General features: G+C 34.3%; 1 protein-coding gene across 2 annotated transcripts in view; it reads right to left on the bottom strand.

The window, feature by feature from the left end:
* TBC1D15 (TBC1 domain family member 15) overlaps positions 1–20,089 on the bottom strand; it is a 69,423-nt gene that overhangs the window by 39,719 nt on the left and 9,615 nt on the right. For both annotated transcript variants that reach the window (XM_059936532.1, XM_059936533.1), the window contains exons 2-4: positions 8,146–8,244; positions 7,609–7,683; positions 3,438–3,576 (exon numbers count right to left, since the gene is read on the bottom strand). In XM_059936532.1, the coding sequence (XP_059792515.1) occupies positions 3,438–3,576; positions 7,609–7,683; positions 8,146–8,244 (313 nt within the window). The remainder of the gene's footprint in view (positions 1–3,437; positions 3,577–7,608; positions 7,684–8,145; positions 8,245–20,089) is intronic.

The raw sequence follows: 20,089 nt of genomic DNA, 5'->3' as shown, positions 1-20,089 counted from the left end.
AAACCTTTTCTGTTATTTCCTAAGAAGTGTCATACTATCCTGTTACTGAAAATCTTTATAAATTCCGTCCCAACACTATCAATTCCACAAAGATAAACTGCATAGATAATATCTGCTTATAGAACTTACTCAAAGGGTAGATCAGTCAGTACTGACCTGCATGTATGTCACCTTCCTATATAGTCAGAACACTACAGCTCCATCACCTCCAACAAAATCTCCTAAACTGACACAGAAATCTACAGCTTACAGAAACCTCTACCTGCAAGGAATGCAGACACCATTACTCTTTCATGGACACTTTAACAAGTTATCATTTGAAACAAAGTCCAGAAAGGCTAAGTAACTTATCTATGCAGTGCCCTGCCTACTTCCACACCGGTTCAGATGGTGAACTCATATCTAAGGCTGGTACCAGATTAAGTACCATGTGCTCACTTTATGACACATAATGTTTCACTGCAATTTATACTACAGAGCTCATAACACCATTACAAACTAATATCAAAGTGAGAACAATTCTAGAATTCCAACATTTTATGAATCACTTAAGTGTGAATGCACCTGGACTACCTAGAAAGGATACATACTACTAGATTATCTGCAAAGACCAAAAATATTTTCACAGCAAAACAGCAATGAAAAACCAGATACAATTTTTTATCTTAAATTGCACAAAAAGTATTTAATCAAAGTAATGCAAGAAAATCATATGAAGAATATTAAATAATATATGCAGGCATATCAGAAGTTTGTGCATATTCAAATGTAAAAATTTTACACAGATTTTTTTCCCTTGTTAATGGAAGAGACACACGTTACATATTAAATACAAAAGAAAATTCCTCACACATTTCCTCACTTAAAGCTCTGATAAACAATGAGACAAACATTACAAGTCAATCCCAGAAATCCCTTTTCTGGAGTATAAGCTTCATGAGAACAAGAACTTAATTCTGTTCACAGCAAGAGTGACTAGCACATAGTAGGTAGTCAAAGATGTGTTAAATAAATGAATAATCTACTAACCAAGTCAACAGAAAAGTAATCTGCAATTGGGTCTACCAATAATAGCTAACCAGAACTAGAAATTGTTACAAAGGAAAACTAACAGAATCCAACAGTTAACTCAAAATTTCCTTCTTTCTCCTTAAAGAAAGGTAAATAAAGCTAATTAGTTCTGATGAACTTACTGTGTTACCCAATATATGTAAAAAATAACTCCAACACACTGATGTGGGAAAACTGGCCATAATAGCAAAAAAGTAAACGCAACAATTCAGTAAGTCTCCATATGTCTTGAACAGAATTAACATCAAGGACATGACATTTTATCTGAATGGGTTTCCAGAACATCACGGCAGTCTGTTGCTCTGGGAAGATACATTCTCAAAACATTTGATCTAATATATAAAAACAAAGACTTAGCAGTATATTTAAGAAATATAAAGTTTAAAAAGTCTTCAATAGTCAATTTTTTTAAAGGCTTGTCCCCATTTTCCTCTGTGAATCACAAAAAAGGTAAAAAGTTTAAAAATGTGAAGTTTATAATAATAAATAAAATAAAAATTTTATTTGGAAAAAATGCATTTCAAAAATGTAAAAAATTAAGGCAGAGTTTTAAATTCTGAAACATCAAGCTTAGAAAATGTCTTCTTTAAGAAGGAGTTTTGATGAAATATGATTGGATGAGGTAGATAGTCTAGGATAAGATGGGATGGAATGGGATGGGAGGAAACAGAGTAAATGTACTTCATCAACTCCTTGTTCTGTTAAATATGTGCATGTGTATGCACACTGGGCCATACTGTGCAATGTGTTTCTTACTGCTATCATAAAAATTTTTAAACAGTGGAGAAAAGAAAGAAAAAGAAATGTGTCCTTAACTTTTAATAATTACTAAATAAAGGCTCTTTACAAGGCATAATGCAATGCCAAGATACATAAGCAGTATTTAGATCTGTGGGTTTTTTGCTAAGCTACGCAGCTACACAGAGGTTCTCAACTCTGCACACTAAAATAACCAGGAGAGCTTCTGAAAAATACAGAAAAACGGGGATGCCCAGGCTCCATCTCCAGAGTCTGATTTCATTTGCTGGATGAAGCCCAGGCACTGGTACTTCTTCCAAAAGCCTAACTTCCCCATGTGATTTCAATGTGCACCCAGTTAAAAACCATTAATCTAAAAAGACCTTTATTGTCAGATTATGCTTTTCTCAAACATGTAATGCTTCTTTTATGAAATTTTGAAAACTCACTCCTTTTGCTCATTTCTGTAACCTTTTTCATTTTCAAGGATTTAACAATATTAGGCAAACAAAAAATAGCAATTCACATAAACCAATCCTGAAGATCCAGCCTAGAGAAGTTAAAAATCCCTCACATGCTAAATATACTAAAATCCTGTGGTTTTACCCTTCCTTAACATTTTTGCATTGTTCTGGTTAAGAACCTTCTCTAGAATGGAAATGCAAAACAACAAAAAAAAGACATATATGCATGAGCTGACTGTTATCGAAAGTCTGTGACTTACTATTTCTTAATTGCCACTGTTCCCAAGAAATGATACAGTACAAAGTATAACTACTGTATGAGAATGATTCCCCAGGCCATACGTGAAAATCAATTTTACTTAGTAACAATGTTATATAAACGTATCAATACATATTCTAATCAATTTAGGCTAGACTTTTTGAATCTGGTAAATGCAGATAAATCCTAAACTCAGATCAAAAATCACTGAAAGATAAAATATCCTATTAGTTATAAAACACAAAGAAATCAATAGAAAAAAAATTTTAACTCTATACAGTATTTAATATTTTTTAAACATATCACAAATAGGCTGGCCACATCACACGTGGGCTAGCTAGATCTTATCTGGGGTAGTATACGTGTTCTACCAGATTGCTAGGTTGGCTCTTTTTTGTTATCTACATGTAGATAGTCACCACACAGCAAACATAAATTTAATGTATATATAAAGGAGAACAGTTGCGGAACATATACAAAGGGGAGCTGCAATGAGCTGTGAAGATACCAGTAAATACTGAAATTAGAACGGCATGGTTTAGTGGTATACTTCATCTCCCCCTGGTGCTTTAGGATGAAATAACATGATTTTTTTTTTTTTTATTCTACTGGATTAAGAAAAATGTGCAAAAGAGATAGCCAAAGCAATTTTTTTAAGTCTTTCTATTTTTCTGCCATTAATAACTACAAAACAGAACAAGTATTTTTAAAGCCTTTTTATGAGGTCACAACCAACAAAGCAACAAAGAGATGAAAAAGGAATATAAATAAAATGGGAATTATACATATTAATCAAAGCACCAACTCATCCTTCTTCTAAGAAACATTAAAGAATTTTCTTTGCACTTTTGTTTATACTTTATAGTAGCAAACCAGTTTAAGATTTCAAACGATTTAATTCATACCTCCATTGGTATGTGGTTTCTTTTTAAATGAAATTGTATTAACCATGTCCCACTCTGCTTCGTAACTGTTCAGATGTTCCAATCCTCGATGAGCTCTTTCTTTTGGGGCCTGGGTCCATTCCACGACTGAACTGGAGTCCTAAAATAATTATAACATATAAAATATTTAGGGACTAAGACTAGAATTTCATTTCAATCAATAATGTCTTCTCAGCTTCTATATAAATTAAGTTTGTAGGTTGTGGCAGATATCACTGGTGGGAAAGCCAAACACTATTTCCTATCCTTTTCTCCCTTGCTCAGCTGACCAAAAAGACAAGAAAACCTTGTCCAGATTCTCCTGCAGTTAGGGTTGCCAATGAAATATAAGCATAAGTCAACAGTAGGGCCTTGGAAATGCTTTTGCTTTCCTAATAAAAGCTTCATCCCTTTTCCCCTATTTCCTGCTTCTGATGCAGCTATGCTGCCTAAAAACATAATAGCCACCTTATAATCATAAAGACAAACACTGCAAATAGCTCCAAACCTCCAGGCTTCTGGTTATTTGAGGAACATACCCAATGGTGGTTACTTATTTAAACCACCATTGGTTGCACATGTCTCTTAATCAAAATTAGCTAAAAGCTACAAATACCATATCTACATGTTCAGTTTTAAAAAACTTTCTATTTTAAAAGAGAAAAAAACCAAAAGTCTAAAATGCTATGTTAATAATCTGACTAAATCAAAAAGTTTAACTTCTATTCAACAAAAGATACCACACATAAGTTAAAGATAAGCAAAACTGTGTGAAAATGTTTCCAAAACATATGGACGATGACAGAAAAACATCCAGAATACAAAAACAACTCCTACCAATTTACTGAGAAATCAACAAACATCAAAAGAGAAAAATAAGGAAATGGTATGAACGAGCAAATCAAAGAAGAAATATGAAGTGACAAACAAAGGAAGATGTCCAACTTCAGAAACAATCCAAGAAAAGCAAGTAAAGATGAATTTAAATTTTTCTGGCCCATTCAACTAAAAAATAAAAATATGGAAGACAGTGTGAGGAAATGCTGTATCTCACACTGTTGATGACAGTGCTAATTACTGACTCAAATGTACAATTGAGTCATATTTATTACAATTCAAAATATGCATGCGTTTCACCACAATAGCTCTATTCTCATCATCTACTTTAGAGAAATACTCACACATGTATACAACGAGGCAGATACAAGAATTTTCATCACAGAATTGTTTGCAAAAGTGAAAAGCTGAATATATCTTATCATCCATCAATGAAGGAATAAGTAAATAAACTAGCGGGTAGCCAATAAAATGCTAGGCAGAAGTTTAAAGACTGATATCTGTTCATGTGTATATATGTTCAATATGTAATAATAAATAAAACGAAGTTAAGAAACAATGTATGCAGTATAACAACTACATGGAACATATGTAATTAGAAACACACTAGAGAAAACCAGGGATGAATGGATGGATGGATGGATAGATATGACAGGAAATGTGTACCAATAAAAGTCTGGAAAGATATACATTAAACAGGGACAGATTAGGGACAGGGTTCTAGTCAAGGAGGACTTCAACTTTCTATTATTTGAATTTTTACAACAAGAATGTATTCGTGTATTGCTAGTGTAATTCTTTTTAAAAATGGAAAAAGGAAGATTTATAGCAACAGGAATATATTATAAACAAAAGAAATTAGTAAGAAATAGAAACAGACTGAAGAATAGGGGGAAAAACTGAATGAATGAAATTATAAAGTGGAGTGCTTTTTCCTCCGAGTCCTTCCTCTGATGTCATTTCTCAAGGAGCCCTCCTCGTTTGCCCAATTTAAAAAAATGCAACCCTTACCACCATCACTACCAACTCTCCCATCAACAGTAGGGAAAGCGCAGCAGCATTTACAGAACCCCACCCCACACAAAGGCTTGGAACTAGTAAATCAGGTACTTCTGGAAACTAGGATAAAGGTTAAGCTGAAAACAGGACTGCTATCAAAAGTCTAGAAGGCTGAAGGTTTATTCATTGGAAAAGGTAAAACAGATTATCTGTGGATTAGGAGAAACCAGGGACACTGAGCAAAGAGATAATACACTGAAAACAGGAGAATTAACTGAAAGTTCATCTATATAATAAGTTGGCAAGACTCCCAGCTCTCTTCCTCCACTCAGTTCCCAGAACAGTGGAATCCAGCTTTCCCTCTCCAGGTAGGAATCTGTAGATTCTTCTCTGACAAATGACTAGCCCAAGAAAAAAGACCCAGGTTTCAATACCGGGGATTCCCCAAGGAAACAGCCTAGCCAAGTCACCCTGAGTCCCAACTATTAACAAACCTACCCATACATAGAGAGAGTATAATCAGTTTTTTGTGTTTGCTGTTAAATATGAGCACCACAATACAAAGATCACCAAATGTCAAAGGCAAGTGTTTACATAAAAGATAAAGTCCAAATGAAATAGGAAAACAAAAGTCAATTAGAGGAGGTGGACTATATACAGAGATGAAAACATCTGAAAAACTATCCTTCAACTCCTCAGAAATAAGGAAGAATAGTACATCCATGAAGAACAGGATGCTATTTTTTAAAAGGGGGGAAAGGGGACACATAACGAAATGTATTAGAAATCTAAAAAACAGCAAGAAGGAAAAAGGCAATAGAAGAATTGGAAGATAAAACTGAAGAAATTTCCTAGAAAATAATACACACATACACAAAGAATTAGAAAATAGTAAAGTAAGTATTAAAATATTACAGGACCAGTCCAAAGCATGTAGAGTTCCAGAAAGAAAGAAAATAGAAAATGGAGACAAAGAAGAAATCATCACTAAAATAATTCAAGAATATTTCCTAAAAACTAAAGGAAACAAGTTTTCACGTTAAAAAAAAGCCTATCAAGCACCCAACACACTGGATAAAAAAGACCACAAAGGCATATTTCCAGAACATCTAGAACACTAGAAACGAAAAGGCAATTGTAAAAGCTTCTAAAGAGGAAAAAAACATAGCAAGGATCAGGAATCAGAATGCAGCAGACTTAACACCAATAAAGGAAATTAGTCAAACCTGAGACAATAACTTTCAAAAATATGAGGGGAAATTTATTTTCAAACTGTAATTCTATGCCAGCCAGCTATCAATTCAGAATAAGGATAGAAAAGTCTGAAAACAGAAATGTTTTTGCTCTCATACACCCTTTTTCTCAGGAAGCACTGGAGGTGCACCAAAACTAGGGAGTAAACCAAAATATAAGATAGCAGAGGATACAGGAAATGGGGATTAAAATATGGGAAAGAGGCAAAAAGAATCCCCAGGATAACTGCTGCACAGCAAGCCAAAAGAGCAACCAGTTCAGAAGGAACTTGTAAGAAGGCTCTGGAAGAAATGTCTCTAAGAAGATGACATTGGAAGATCATCTATGTGATTAAATATTTTGAGAAGAAATGTGGACAACTGGACCATAGTTTCAAGGTGAATTAGAGATAAGATAGAGCTAAATCTCTACCTTCCATAGTGAGAAGTCAACACATGATACAAACGTTAAACATAAGTTAATTCAACTATTCCATTCCTGGGTTTTCAAGGAAAAATGTTTCCACACAGAAACTTGAATATGAACATTCACAGCAGCATTATTTACATTAGCCTAAAAATGAAAACAACCCAAATGTCCATCAACCGATGAATGAATAAACAAAATGTGGTACATATCCATAAACGCAATATTATTCAGCAAAAAAGAAAAAAAGGAAAGAAGGAAACAAAGTACTGGCAGGTGCTATAACATGGATGAACCTTGAAAACATTATGCTAAGTGAAAGAAGCCAGTCACAAAAGACTACATATTATATGATTCCATAGATAAAATGTCCACAACAGACAAATCCTCAGAGACAGACAGTAAATTAATGGGTGCAGAGGACTGGAGTTAAGTGGGAATGAGGGGTGACTGCTAAGAGGTACAGTTCCTTTTTTGGAAGTAATGGAAATGTTCAAAAGTTAGATATTGGTGATGGTTGCACAACTCTGTAAATATACTAAAAACACTGAGTTATATACTTTAGAAGAGTAAATTTTATGGTATATGAATTATATCTCAATAAAGCTTTTATTTAAAAAATGGCATTCCTTCAGACATGCATTTTTTTCTTAAATACCTTTCCAGCATACAGAATACTAGAAGAATCTAATGCATCATCCAATGGTCTCCAGTCCACTATTACTTCAGCATCCTAGAGAAAGAAATTATTAACCATATTTACTATTCAGCAATATCTTATATTTTTAGTCACCTATACTTAATTCCCTGAACTGAAAATGAAATTTTTAACCCCTTAAATTTATCAGCGCGTTAAATATGGAATATCATATGTAAACCACTATTTGACAACAATGTATAGATTTCTAAACTCTGCCTTTCATTATAAAAAAATTATATTACTGCAACTTTTACATAAGTTTTAAAATATTCCATACCATTTTACTGGCTTATCTAAAGCATTTTATTTCTAACATCACTTCCATGTTAAATTTACAACCACTGCTCAATTACATAATTTTATCTTACATGTGAAATTCAAGCCTGCTGATAATGCCCCAATTACTATTAAATTATTTAAACAATTATTAAATAAAAATTATTTTTTATTTAAACATAAACAATTATTAAATAAAGTCATTTACTAGAAACATACCTTTTCTAAAACACGTAATATTCCTGAAATCAAGCTGTCTTGGTCACTGGTCTTTCCAAAAGATGAATGAATATACACCCCTTCCTGTTCATATATAATCTGGAATGGGAAAAATAAGATTAATCACACCATTTTTATTCAATACTATTTCAACATTTGTTTTAAAAAAAATTAAGAGATGTTTTCCTATAATGCCTGAACCAAGTTTCTGGTTATTTCATATAAAAATGTATTATCTTAAAAATACTACTCAGACTTAAAAGCACTTCAAACAAAGATAAACTAGAGGGAAATTTGCTTTGATATGCATGCAAGTTTTTTGGTTTAGTGATAATCATGATCTTGATCTTCTCCTTAAACAAAGATGTCAGGCTAATTGTTATGTGACCCTATATGCAAATTCCACTTAACATATATTTTTAACAAACATTAAGCAAAGTATTGGGTTCAAACTGAAAATATCCAACAATAAGAACAGATGAAATATAATGAAAAATTAATGATTTCTAACTATTTCATAACAGCACATAAGTTTATTTTGGTGTGCTTTTGTAGCACACTGGCATAGAAAATAAGATGGGAATATTAAAAAGTAATGATGAGGACTTCTTGGAAAAACTAGTTTAAACTAGTTCAAGCTCACAAACACTGAGTGCTTCTATATGTAAAAGCACGTAAGACTGTAGGTATAAGAATATGACTAAGACGTGGTCCCTGAACAATGTCCTATGGGAATACACGGGAGACTTAAGTAAATTCCTGAGTAAACTGAAACGTTTATAAAGTTAAGCCTTATGTTCTAAAGGCATAATGTTATATATTAAGATTCTAGGGGGCTTCCCTGGTGGTCCAGTGGTTAAGACTCCACGCTGCCAATGCAGGGGGCGCAGGTTCAATCCCTGGTTGGGGAACTAGGATCCCACATGCTGTGCGGCACGGTCAAAGGATAAAACAACAACAACAACAACAAATATATATACATGGAACAAATTGGGAAGAAATATTTGTAACATATATAATAAACATTAAAAAAAAAAAAAGATTCTACTCCTGGGACCAATTTCAAACTATTAAAAAATTTTTTTCATTATGAAAATAAGTAAAAGGGAAATAAAAGAGTCACTTCCAGACATTACAAAACTTATGTAATTTTGACATAAGTTAAGTTTGGAATACAGTGTACTTTCTATTTATGTAAACCTTTTATTAATACAATCACATCTCTATTCAGAATAGCATGGGGACCAAGAACGCAGGACGAGCAACACAGGCCATCACTATCACCCCCCAGTTGACATTTGTGGAACATTTATGCACTAAGAATTCCACGTTATAGCTTAATCCTTACAATAACCCGAGACCATAGGTTTTATAACTATATCATTATAACTACATCATTAGGATGAGGAGCCCATCTGTGTGAACAAGAAAACTGAAAGAGAAGTTAAATAACTTGCCTAAGATTGATGATACAAATAGTAAGGGGTGGTTAAGGAGTGGTGTGGAGTTTGAAACCCAGGCAGTCTGACACCAGAGAGCTGTTCTCTTAGCCACTGCACTACAAAGCTCCCACATTACTTTTACTGCCTCTCCTGCTATGTTAATCACTTGTAATACAGACTTACATCATGTCAAGAAAGAGTCCTTCCAGTAATCAAGATCACCAGAGAAGTTTTGGTCTCAAAAACCCAAGATGGCCTTCAATGAAATAGTTGTTAAACACAAGACTAGCATTAAGCAGAAGGCAAAGACTGGGGGCAGTATGAGTTGGGGAGTGGTGAGAAACAACTCTATACTGTTTGTATAGAAATGAAAAATCAGATTTATTCATACATGTGCACAAAGATATGCATAAGAATATTCACAATAGTATTATTTATAACATGGTGGATGGTAGAGTAGGAAAGGAGGAAAAGGAAGGTATGAATCTAAATGACCACAAAGAGGAAAATTCTAAAATATATTCTGCGATATTCATTCTATGGAGAATACTATTCAGAGTTAAGAGGTAGATTAAACAGACAGACATACATGGTCCAATTATACATAATATGATGACATTTATACTTTTAAAAGTTTCTCTATATCTGTGTAAAATACAGAGAACAAGCTCTGGAAGGACACACTTTAATGTTAACAAAGGTTACTTCCGAAAAAGACAATGGGATGGGGAAAGGTTGAAAGAGGAAATGTAACTTTCTATGTTAATGCTGAACTTATTTGAAAATTTCAAAGTACAAATATATAGTTATATATTGCTTCAGTAATTAAAAATTAATTTTAATGAGTAAAGTAAAAAGAGGGAATTCCAGAAGTATAAACTATAACCTTTCTGGACTTTCGTTTATCAATGTATAAAACGGACCACAAAACAGAAGTATGAAAAGGCTATGCAAAAAAAAAAATCCCTTAAAATCTCAAGCTTTTTTGACAAAAGATATCCAGAAACTTCACTTTAGCATATTTTCACCTAATACTCAGCTATCAATCAAGAACTCTATAGCTGAAAAAGGGACACTCATTTGCCAAGAAAAGCTTGGTATCATTAATAGTACAATCTAAGATTCTGTGGTACTATGAATACTAAAGAGATTCCAGAGCCTTTATGAAATAAATGAACCCTAAAGAAAACGAAACACTTCACTTAACTGAAGCACATTAAGCAGCTCTTCCTTCCCCATACATATGTTATTGAAGTGTTGCCTTATTCTCTTTTTCATTTAAGAAAAAGTTGAGTTTCCAAAGTAATTTAGGTGGGAAAATATCTTAAAAAGTATTAAAGTACCAGGTACCTCAGGAAAAGTCAAAACTGCACTCATCTCACGTTCTGTGTTCTTAACTTTTTAGCACTTTTTGAGGGAAAAATTACATGCCCAAAATTTCACAATCCCAAACCCACACTTGTACTGTCTTTAGAAAGCAGTCATGTTCAGCTTTTTGATTTGAAGAGCGTGATATTACACGCTCTTACAATATTACACACTTGAGATATTACACGCTCAATACAAATTAATTCTGCAGAAGAAATAAAATCTGTAAATTTATCTTCGTGTGCTACTAAACCTTATGAAGTCTTATAAGACTTAAAGGCGCACAGGTACACACACACACACACACACACACTAGCTGCATTAGTACATAATTTATTTCAAATATAAGATAACTTAATAATAAATTTTAACTGAATAGCACTTTGTTTTCAAAGCACTCTGATCTCATTAAATCCTCACAGCCAAACTGAATGAGTCAGAATAGATCTTATTACCTCTATCTCCATTTTACAGAAAAATAAACTGAGACACAGACTTGTTCAGTGACTTTACATCAAAGGAAGGAGTGGATTTCATATTTCCTGGCATCTTCACCCTTAAATCTCAACTGTCTCAAGAAACTACCAGAAAAATTCTACATGTCTTCCCTAGAGGAAAGTGGTTTCTGAAATTGCTTAGACGTACAAAATAATGCTGCTTCAAGGACTAAAAACAATTTTTTTTTTTAGGCTGCACCACGCAGCTTGCAGGATCTCAGTTCCCCAACCGGGGACTGAACCCAGGCCTTTGGCAGTGAAAGCGAGGTGTCCTAACCGCTGGACCACCAGGGAATTCCCTAAAAACAATTTTTAAATGCCTTTAATTTATAAATCAATACAGCAGCTAACTATTTAACAATTTGGCCTTTCAACAAAAATCCTTAATTTCTCCCCCATCTGAACTCCTAAACATTCCACAGAAAAAGCTTAGTCCCTTTTATAGCACCTTGGTTTGAATAATTCATTTTAATATTATAAGGAATGATTTTACTTATTTTTTTATTCATAGCATATATATGTTCATCACCACAGTCTGTGGATACATGTATATAATAAAATACAATTGTATCAACTACTTGAAACAGCTCAAAATATAGAAACAGAAGTCCAACTAAAAATTTGATCTCGGGGCTTCCCTGGTGGCGCAGTGGTTGAGAATCTGCCTGCCAATGCAGGGGACACGGGTTCGAGCCCTGGTCTGGGAAGATCCCACATGCCGCGGAGCAACTGGGTCCGTGAGCCACAATTGCTGAGCCTGCGCGTCTGGAGCCTGTGCTCCGCAACAGGAGAGGCCGCGATGGTGAGAGGCACGCGCACCGCGATGAAGAGTGGCCCTCACTTGCCACAGCTAGACAAAGCCCTCGCACAGAAACGAAGACCCAACACAGTCAAAAATAAATAAATAAATAAATTTAAAAAATAATCTGTTAAAAAAAAAATTTGATCTTATAACAATAGCATGAAGATAATATTTCTTCATTAAACTCTACAGTGAATTGATTCCTAAGCAGTACCATTCTTCCACAGGACATTCTGCTTCTCACATTTATCAATGGTAACGATTAATACTTGAAAAGCTATCTCCAAGCTTGTCTGAAATGAAAAATTATTTTGCTACAGAGAACAGTTATGATATCAGGAATTTCATCTAAGATAATACTTTCAGTAAAACAGGCTTCCAATTTCCTTACTCTGGTTTTGTTCATAATCTCTAATGCAAAATAAAAAGAAAGGTTCAAATGTTATTACTGGCCATGTAATATTTCTATAATGCATTACTCTACAAAGCATTTCTACAGTATCACATTTGATCCTCACAACTCAATTAGATATGTGATATCATTCCCACTTTGTAATTGAGGGAAAAAATGCAAGGAAGTTAAGTGATTTGATCAAGGTTCTCCCATTACTTTGGGGTTCAGACTCAAGTCTGCTCTGATAAGTTTTATTTGTCCAAACAGTACATAATGTAAAAAGCCATCAAGTTAAGGCTTAGCATATGTGGAACTGACAACATTGTTCCAGTATCCTATGTGCTCATATTCCAATCTAAAGCAGTCACCAATTAGCCACATGAGTAGGTCCTCTGTGCTACAGGAAGCAAAGAAAGGGCATCAGTAATGCCTCTTTCTTTCCACTACCTAAGATTTGAGGGGAGACGAAGAGTTCATAGGCATAACAGGAAAATAATATGTAAGTCAGAAAGACAGAGAAGAAGAAAATTATATTCCAAGGAGGTCAAGGGTAATGAAAACTAATGTCAGGAAGCTGGCAAATGGAAAGCTATGAGAAGAAAAAGACTGAAATGAAAGTCTTCACCACTAGAGATGTACAACTTGTTTGAGACTCCTTTTGCAAACAATCCAGACTCTGTGAGTTATCAGCACCAAACATCCTGAATAGCAAGACAATGTATAGGCAGTGAAGACTTCCCATGATTGTTACCTTAGGGATACAAAGGCACTAAATGTAAAAATAAAACAGTCTTATCAATTCTCTAGCATATATACCCGAGATATTACTAAAAGTCTATGTCAAATTCTCCAACCCTAACAACTTATTAATTTGTGATACTTTATAAGGGAACAAATTACATGGCAAAAACATATCTGGAGTATATCTCTAATGGAAACAAAAATGGTGTTTTCATTTTATCTTCCCGTTCATATGGCAGAGAAAGCTGAGTATGAAAACTGTACACAACAGGACATACAGTTGTTGTCAAAAATCAGGATTTGGGTGGTTTGGTGTGTTTTTTGTTTTGTTTTGTTTTTGATGATTCCTGTATGTCCAATCTTTTGAAATAAAGAAGTACTATGTTTGATACAAGGAATTTAAATTCAAACGTGATTCAAGGAAAAATAAGATATCAAATACTATGAAAGACAAAGGTGCAACTGACTGAGAAAAACAAAACTGGAAGAAGTACCTAGTAATACTAAGTGGAGGACAGAGAAGGAGGACAAAAAAAACCCAGGAGAGCAGTGTTTAAAAAAATGCTAATAGTAATAAAGAAATGCAAGAAAGTAAGTACTATAAAAGTTAGGATAGTAGTTACTTAGGGGAACAGGGGTACCTGCAAAGGTCTATTTCTTGACCACCGTGGTGGTTACAAGGACGTTTGCCTTATGAGTCATTAAGTTATGTAAGTGTGATTTTCTGTATGTAAGTTTTGTTTCACAACCAAAATGCTAAAAGTTACTGGTGATAAACACAAAATGTGAAGTCTTAAACAGAATTTAAACCATATCTCAAGAATAATAGAGGGATACTGTCAGATGGAAATCATGACATGAATTCAACAATGGAAGGACAGGTCTTAAGGAGAAGAAAGAGAAGAAGAATAGATCAAGTAGAAGATTTGAGGGAAAAGCACAACCTATTATTAAGTGTCTCTGCCGCCCCCCCCAAAAAAAAAATTGGTGGTGGGGGGGCGGTGGCAGGGACAGGGGAAGGAATGCTATTGTTGTAGAGACTACCAATGGAACAGGGAAAAAAGAAACTTTAATATAAATTACAAACTGGTATAACCCATTCTATAAATGTGATGATTACCTTCAGCTACCCAAATATCTATTGGAATTCTCTAAATACTTAGCATTTGATAAAATTCTTGAATGTCTTGCTAACTATATCACCTCTCAGAAGGTACAGAAGAGAATACAGACCAACGAGAAAGAAATATTTATTAACAAAAACTCTGGAGGAAAAAAGACCATCTCAAAGTTTGTAACAACTAAGGAAACAAATTTGGAACAAAGTAAAACAGTCAGCCTGATCTTGAAGGAGGGGGGGGGGGAAAGATGCATATAGAAGAGATAGGTATGAATCCCGCCAAAACTGGAGAGGGAAAAAACCCTGTAACAGCTTACACTTCCAGCCAAGAATCCCACCAAAAACAGAGGAAAAGGGACTTCCCTGGCGGTCCAGTGGTTAAGACTCTGTGCTTCCACTGCAGGGGACACAGGTTCGATCCCTAGGTCAGGGAACTAAGATCCAGCACAGTGCAGTGCGGCCAAGGGAAAAGAAAAAAAAAAAAAGAGCGGAAAAAAACCCTGTAACAGCTAATGCTTCCAGCCAAGATGGAGTAACAAGAGACTGGATTTACCCTCCCTCAAGGAAAATAAAAAGGTCAAATCTATGAAACAATGGTTTTCATCAGGTAATGAAGGACAGTGACTGCTGAGTGAAAGGAAACAAATGAGCTAAGTCATACTATTGCCCTAGCTTATTGTCTTGAGAGAGTTCCCAGCTGTGACAAAGGAGAGAAAACCCAGAAGACGCCCAGTGGTCTCCCTGAGTTGAGGACACAGAGCTGGGAACTGGGCAAGGCCAAGACAGAATACAAGAAAGAGAAAAGTACACAGATAGAACTCAAGAGATCTGCAGACATCCCCGAGTATTCAGCAGAGTACTGATCAATGCACGCGCGTCAGTAAACTACTTAAGGCCAGAGGAAAACCACCTGAAATTATTAGAAGAAACAATCTGCAGCTTACACAGAGCTGTTCCCATCGGTGTGGGAAACCTCATAATTCACAGAGCACTAGGTAGAGTACTCAGAATTGTCTTACCTCAGCAGCGGGGCAAAATTAGTTTCACATCAAATGCTGTGCTGATAAACAAGATCCTACTGCAGAGCACAGGGAACTATATTCAATATCTTGTAATAAACCATAATGGAAAAGAATGTGAAAAAGAAAAAATACATACATATATATATATATATATATATATATATATATATATATATATATACACACATATACACACACACACACATACACATTAACTGATAATCACTTTGCTGTACACCATAAACTAATACAACTTTGTAAATCAACTATATGCCAATCAAAACATAGACACATAAATAAATAAATGCTGTGTTGATCCCATCTAACAAAGTTTAAAAGCAAGACCCAAAAGTATCAAATTGTTTCCACATAAGTGCCTTATAGGATAAAACTCAAGAACATTTTATAGGAATACAGAAATATCTAGCACCTGAAAAGATAAAATTCACAATATCTGACATCTGGCTTAAAAACAAAAACAAAAACAAACCTAACAGACATGCTAACAATCAGAAAAATATGACTCATATGACGAGGAAAATCACCCAATTAAATATGACCCAAAGTGACATAAATAATAAAATTAATAGAGAAAGACATTAAAACATTACTATAACTGAATTCCATATGTTCAGGACACTAAAGTTAGAACTTGCTAAGAGAAGACATCAAAAACATTAAAAAAATCCAAACTGAACTTCTAGAGATGAAAACTACAATGTCTGAGATGAAATATACACTGAATTGGATGACAGATTAGACATTGCAGAGGAATAATGAACTTGAAATTACAGCAATAAAAACTATATAAAACAAAATACAAAAAGGGGGGAAAGGGACTGAGAAAAAATTTAACAAAGCATCAATGAACTGCAAGGAAATTTCAAGTGGTCTAGTATATGTATAACTGAAGTACCTGAAAGAGTTGATGGAAAAAAGAAACAGAAAAAAAAATCTTTTTTGAAAAAATAATTGCAGAAGTTTTTCCAAATTTGATTAATACTATAAACCCATAGATATAAATACCAACGAACCAATGAACTCCAAAATGAAAGCAAGACTCACAAAGAAAACTAGATACAGGCACACTGTAATCAAATTATGCAAAATCAGTAATACACAGAAAATCTGAAAATCAGCCAGAGGAATAAACATTAAATATAATGATTACAGCAGATTCCTTTTTAGAAACAATGGAGACTGAAAACAATGGAGCAATACTTTTTTTTTCCACTTTATTGAGGTATGATTGACATATAAGAAGCTATACATATTTAATATATATAACTTGATAAGTTGACAATAAGTATACACTTATGAAACTATCACCATCAAGCCACAAACATATCCATCACCTCCCAAAGTTTCCTCCTTCCTCTTTGGAGCAACATCTTTAAAGTAATGAAAACAAAACAAAACAAAAATACTGTTCACCTACAATTCTATACCCAAAGAAAATATATTCAAAAAAGAAGGTAAAATAAAGACTTTTTTAGACATATAAAAGCTAAAAAAATTCATCACTATCAGACCTACACTACAAAAAATGTTAAAGTAAGTCTTTCAGGCAGAATAAATTACACTAGAAGGAAATCTGGATCTACATACAGAAATGAATGCCACCGAAAAGAGTAACTATGTGGATAAATACATTTTTCTTGTTAATCAAATCGCCTTCATTAAAGCATAAACAAGCAGATAAATGATTACATGTTTTTGTGGGGTTTGTAATATATGCAAAAGTAAAATAACAAAAATAGCACAAAAGCCAGGAGAAGAGAAGTGACAGTATACTGTTCTAGGTTCTTATACCTTATGTAAAGTAGTATAACAACTTTTGAATGTAAATATCATAAGCTAAAGATGTACTCTGTAAGCCCTAAAGCAATCACTGAAATAGCAGAGTTATAGTGAATTAGTCAACAAAGGAAATAAAAAATAAACACAGAATAATGAAAACTACTGGACTAATCACAAAGAAGACAAAAAAAGAAAATGGAACAAAAGAGAGATGGGACAAATAAAAAACAAATAGCAAGATGACAGTCTTAAACTTAACCATATCAGTAATCACATTAAATATAAATCACCTAAAGACTCCAACTAAAAAGAGATTATCAGACTGAATAGAAAAGCCCAAAATCTATGCTACCTACAAGAAAAGTATTTTAAATATAAAAGACACAAATAGGTTAAAAATTAAAAGATGAAAAGATATGCCAACACTAATCAGAAGCTAGAATGGCTATATTAATATCAGACAAAAATAAATTTCAGAGCAAAAGAAATGTTACCAGGTAGAAAAATATTTTCATAGTGATAAAATGGTCAGTGCCTCAAGATGACCTAACAATCCTACATGTTTATGCACCTAATACCAGACCTTCAAAAAACATGAAGCATAAAGTGATAGAATTGCAAGAAAAAATAAACAAGTCCACAATTACAGTCAGAGATTTCAGACCCCTCTCTCAATAACTGATTCAACAATACAGAAAATCAGTAATAACACAGAAGACGTGATAACACCATCAACCAACTGGACCTAATTTACACTCAAAACATTCCACCCAACAACAGCAGAATACACATTCTTTCAAATGTACACAAAACATTTGCCAAGACAGATCAAAACTTGGGCCATAAAACAAATCTCAATAAACTTAAAAGAATTCAAGTATATTCTGTGACCACAACGGAAGTAAGTTATAAATCAGTAATAGAAATATCTTCGGAACATTCTCACATATCTGGAAATTAATAACATACTTATAAATAGCCCAAGGGTCAAGAAGAAATCAAAGGGAAATTAGAAAGTATTTGAACTCAATGAAAATGCAAACACATCGTATTAAAATCTGCATAGGGCCACTGAAACAGTGCTTACTGGGAAACATGGCATTACATGCCTTTATTAGAAAAGAAAAAAGGCCTCAAATTAATGACCTGAGCATCTACCTTAAGAAACTAGAAAAAGAAATGCAAGTTAAACCCAAAGTAAGCAGAAAGAAAAAGAGTAGAAATCAATAAAATAGAAAAAAGAAAAATGGGGGGTGGGGGGTGGGAAGAGATTAATGAAGCTGAAAGTTAGTTCTTTGAGAATAAAACTGGTAAAACTCTAGCCAGACAGATGAGGAAAAAACAAGAGACACAAATTACCAATATTAGGAATTAGAACTTTAACATCACTACAAATGTACACAAAAAAGATACTAAGAAATTTATGAACAATTTAGACTAATAAAACTGACAACTTCGGACTTCCTTGGTGGCGCAGTGGTTAAGAATCCGCCTGTCAATGCAGGGGACACAGGTTTGAGCCCTGGTCCGGGAGGATCCCACATGCCACGGAGCAACTAAGCCTGTGTGCCACAACTACTGAGCCTGTGCTCTAGAGCCCGCGAGCCACAACTACTGAGCCCGTGCTCTAGAGCCCGCGAGCCACAACTACTGAGCCCACAAGCCACAACTACTGAAGCCGGCACGCCTAGAGCCCATACTCCACAACAAGAGAAGCCACTGCAATGAGGAGCCCGCACATTGCAACAAAAGAGTAACCACTGCTCGCTGCAACTAGAGAAAGCCCACACTCAGCAACGAAGACCCAACGCAGCCATACATACATACATACATACATACATAAGTTTATTTTTAAAAATTGACAACTTAGACAAAACAAATAAATTCCTTAAGAGACACAGCTACCAACACACACAGATGAAAAAGATAACCTGAGTAGCCCAGTATAAATTAAGGAAATTCAATTTTTTTAATTAATTTTTATTGGAGTATAGTTGATTTACAATGTTGTGTTAGTTTCTGCTGTACTTTTTTTTTGGCCGCACCGCGAGGTTTTGTGGGATTTTAGTTCCACGACCAGGGACCAAACCTGGGCCCTTGGCTGTGAGAGCACGGAGTCCTAACCACTGGGCCGCCAGGGAATTCCCTGAATTTTTGGTTAAAAACCTTCCCACAAAGAAAATTCCAGGCCCAAATGGTTTTACTAGTAAGCTCTGCCAAATATTTAAGAAAGAAGTAATACAATCCTATACAAACTCAGGAAAATGAAGAGGAGGAATACTTCCCAACTCATTCTAGGAGCCCAGCACTACCCTGACACTAAAATCAGACAAAAACAAGAAAATAAAACTATAGACCAATATCTCACATGAACTTAGATACAAAAATTTTAAATAAAAATTGAATCCAACGATATGTAAAAAGGAAAATACTTCATGACCAAGTGGGGTTTACTCTTAGGGTTGGTTTAATATTAAAAAATCAATCACTATAATTCACCACAATAAAAAATTTTAAAAAGAAAAACCATATAAATCATCTCAAAAGATGCAGAAAAGGCATCCAACAAAATCCAACATCTATCTCAGACAAACACTCTCAGCAAATCAGGCATAGAAGGGAAACTTCTTCAGCTTAATAAACAACAACTATGAAACACTGAGTACAGCTGACATCATATACTTAAAAGACTGAATGCTTTCTCCTAAGATCAGGAACAAAGTATGTCCACCCTTACCACTCTTATTCAACACTTTAC

Source organism: Balaenoptera ricei, chromosome 10, assembly GCF_028023285.1.
Source record: "Balaenoptera ricei isolate mBalRic1 chromosome 10, mBalRic1.hap2, whole genome shotgun sequence".
Classification (NCBI taxonomy): domain Eukaryota; kingdom Metazoa; phylum Chordata; class Mammalia; order Artiodactyla; family Balaenopteridae; genus Balaenoptera; species Balaenoptera ricei.
Note: the sequence above shows the minus strand (reverse complement) of the source record. Positions and strands in the feature narration are given on the sequence as shown.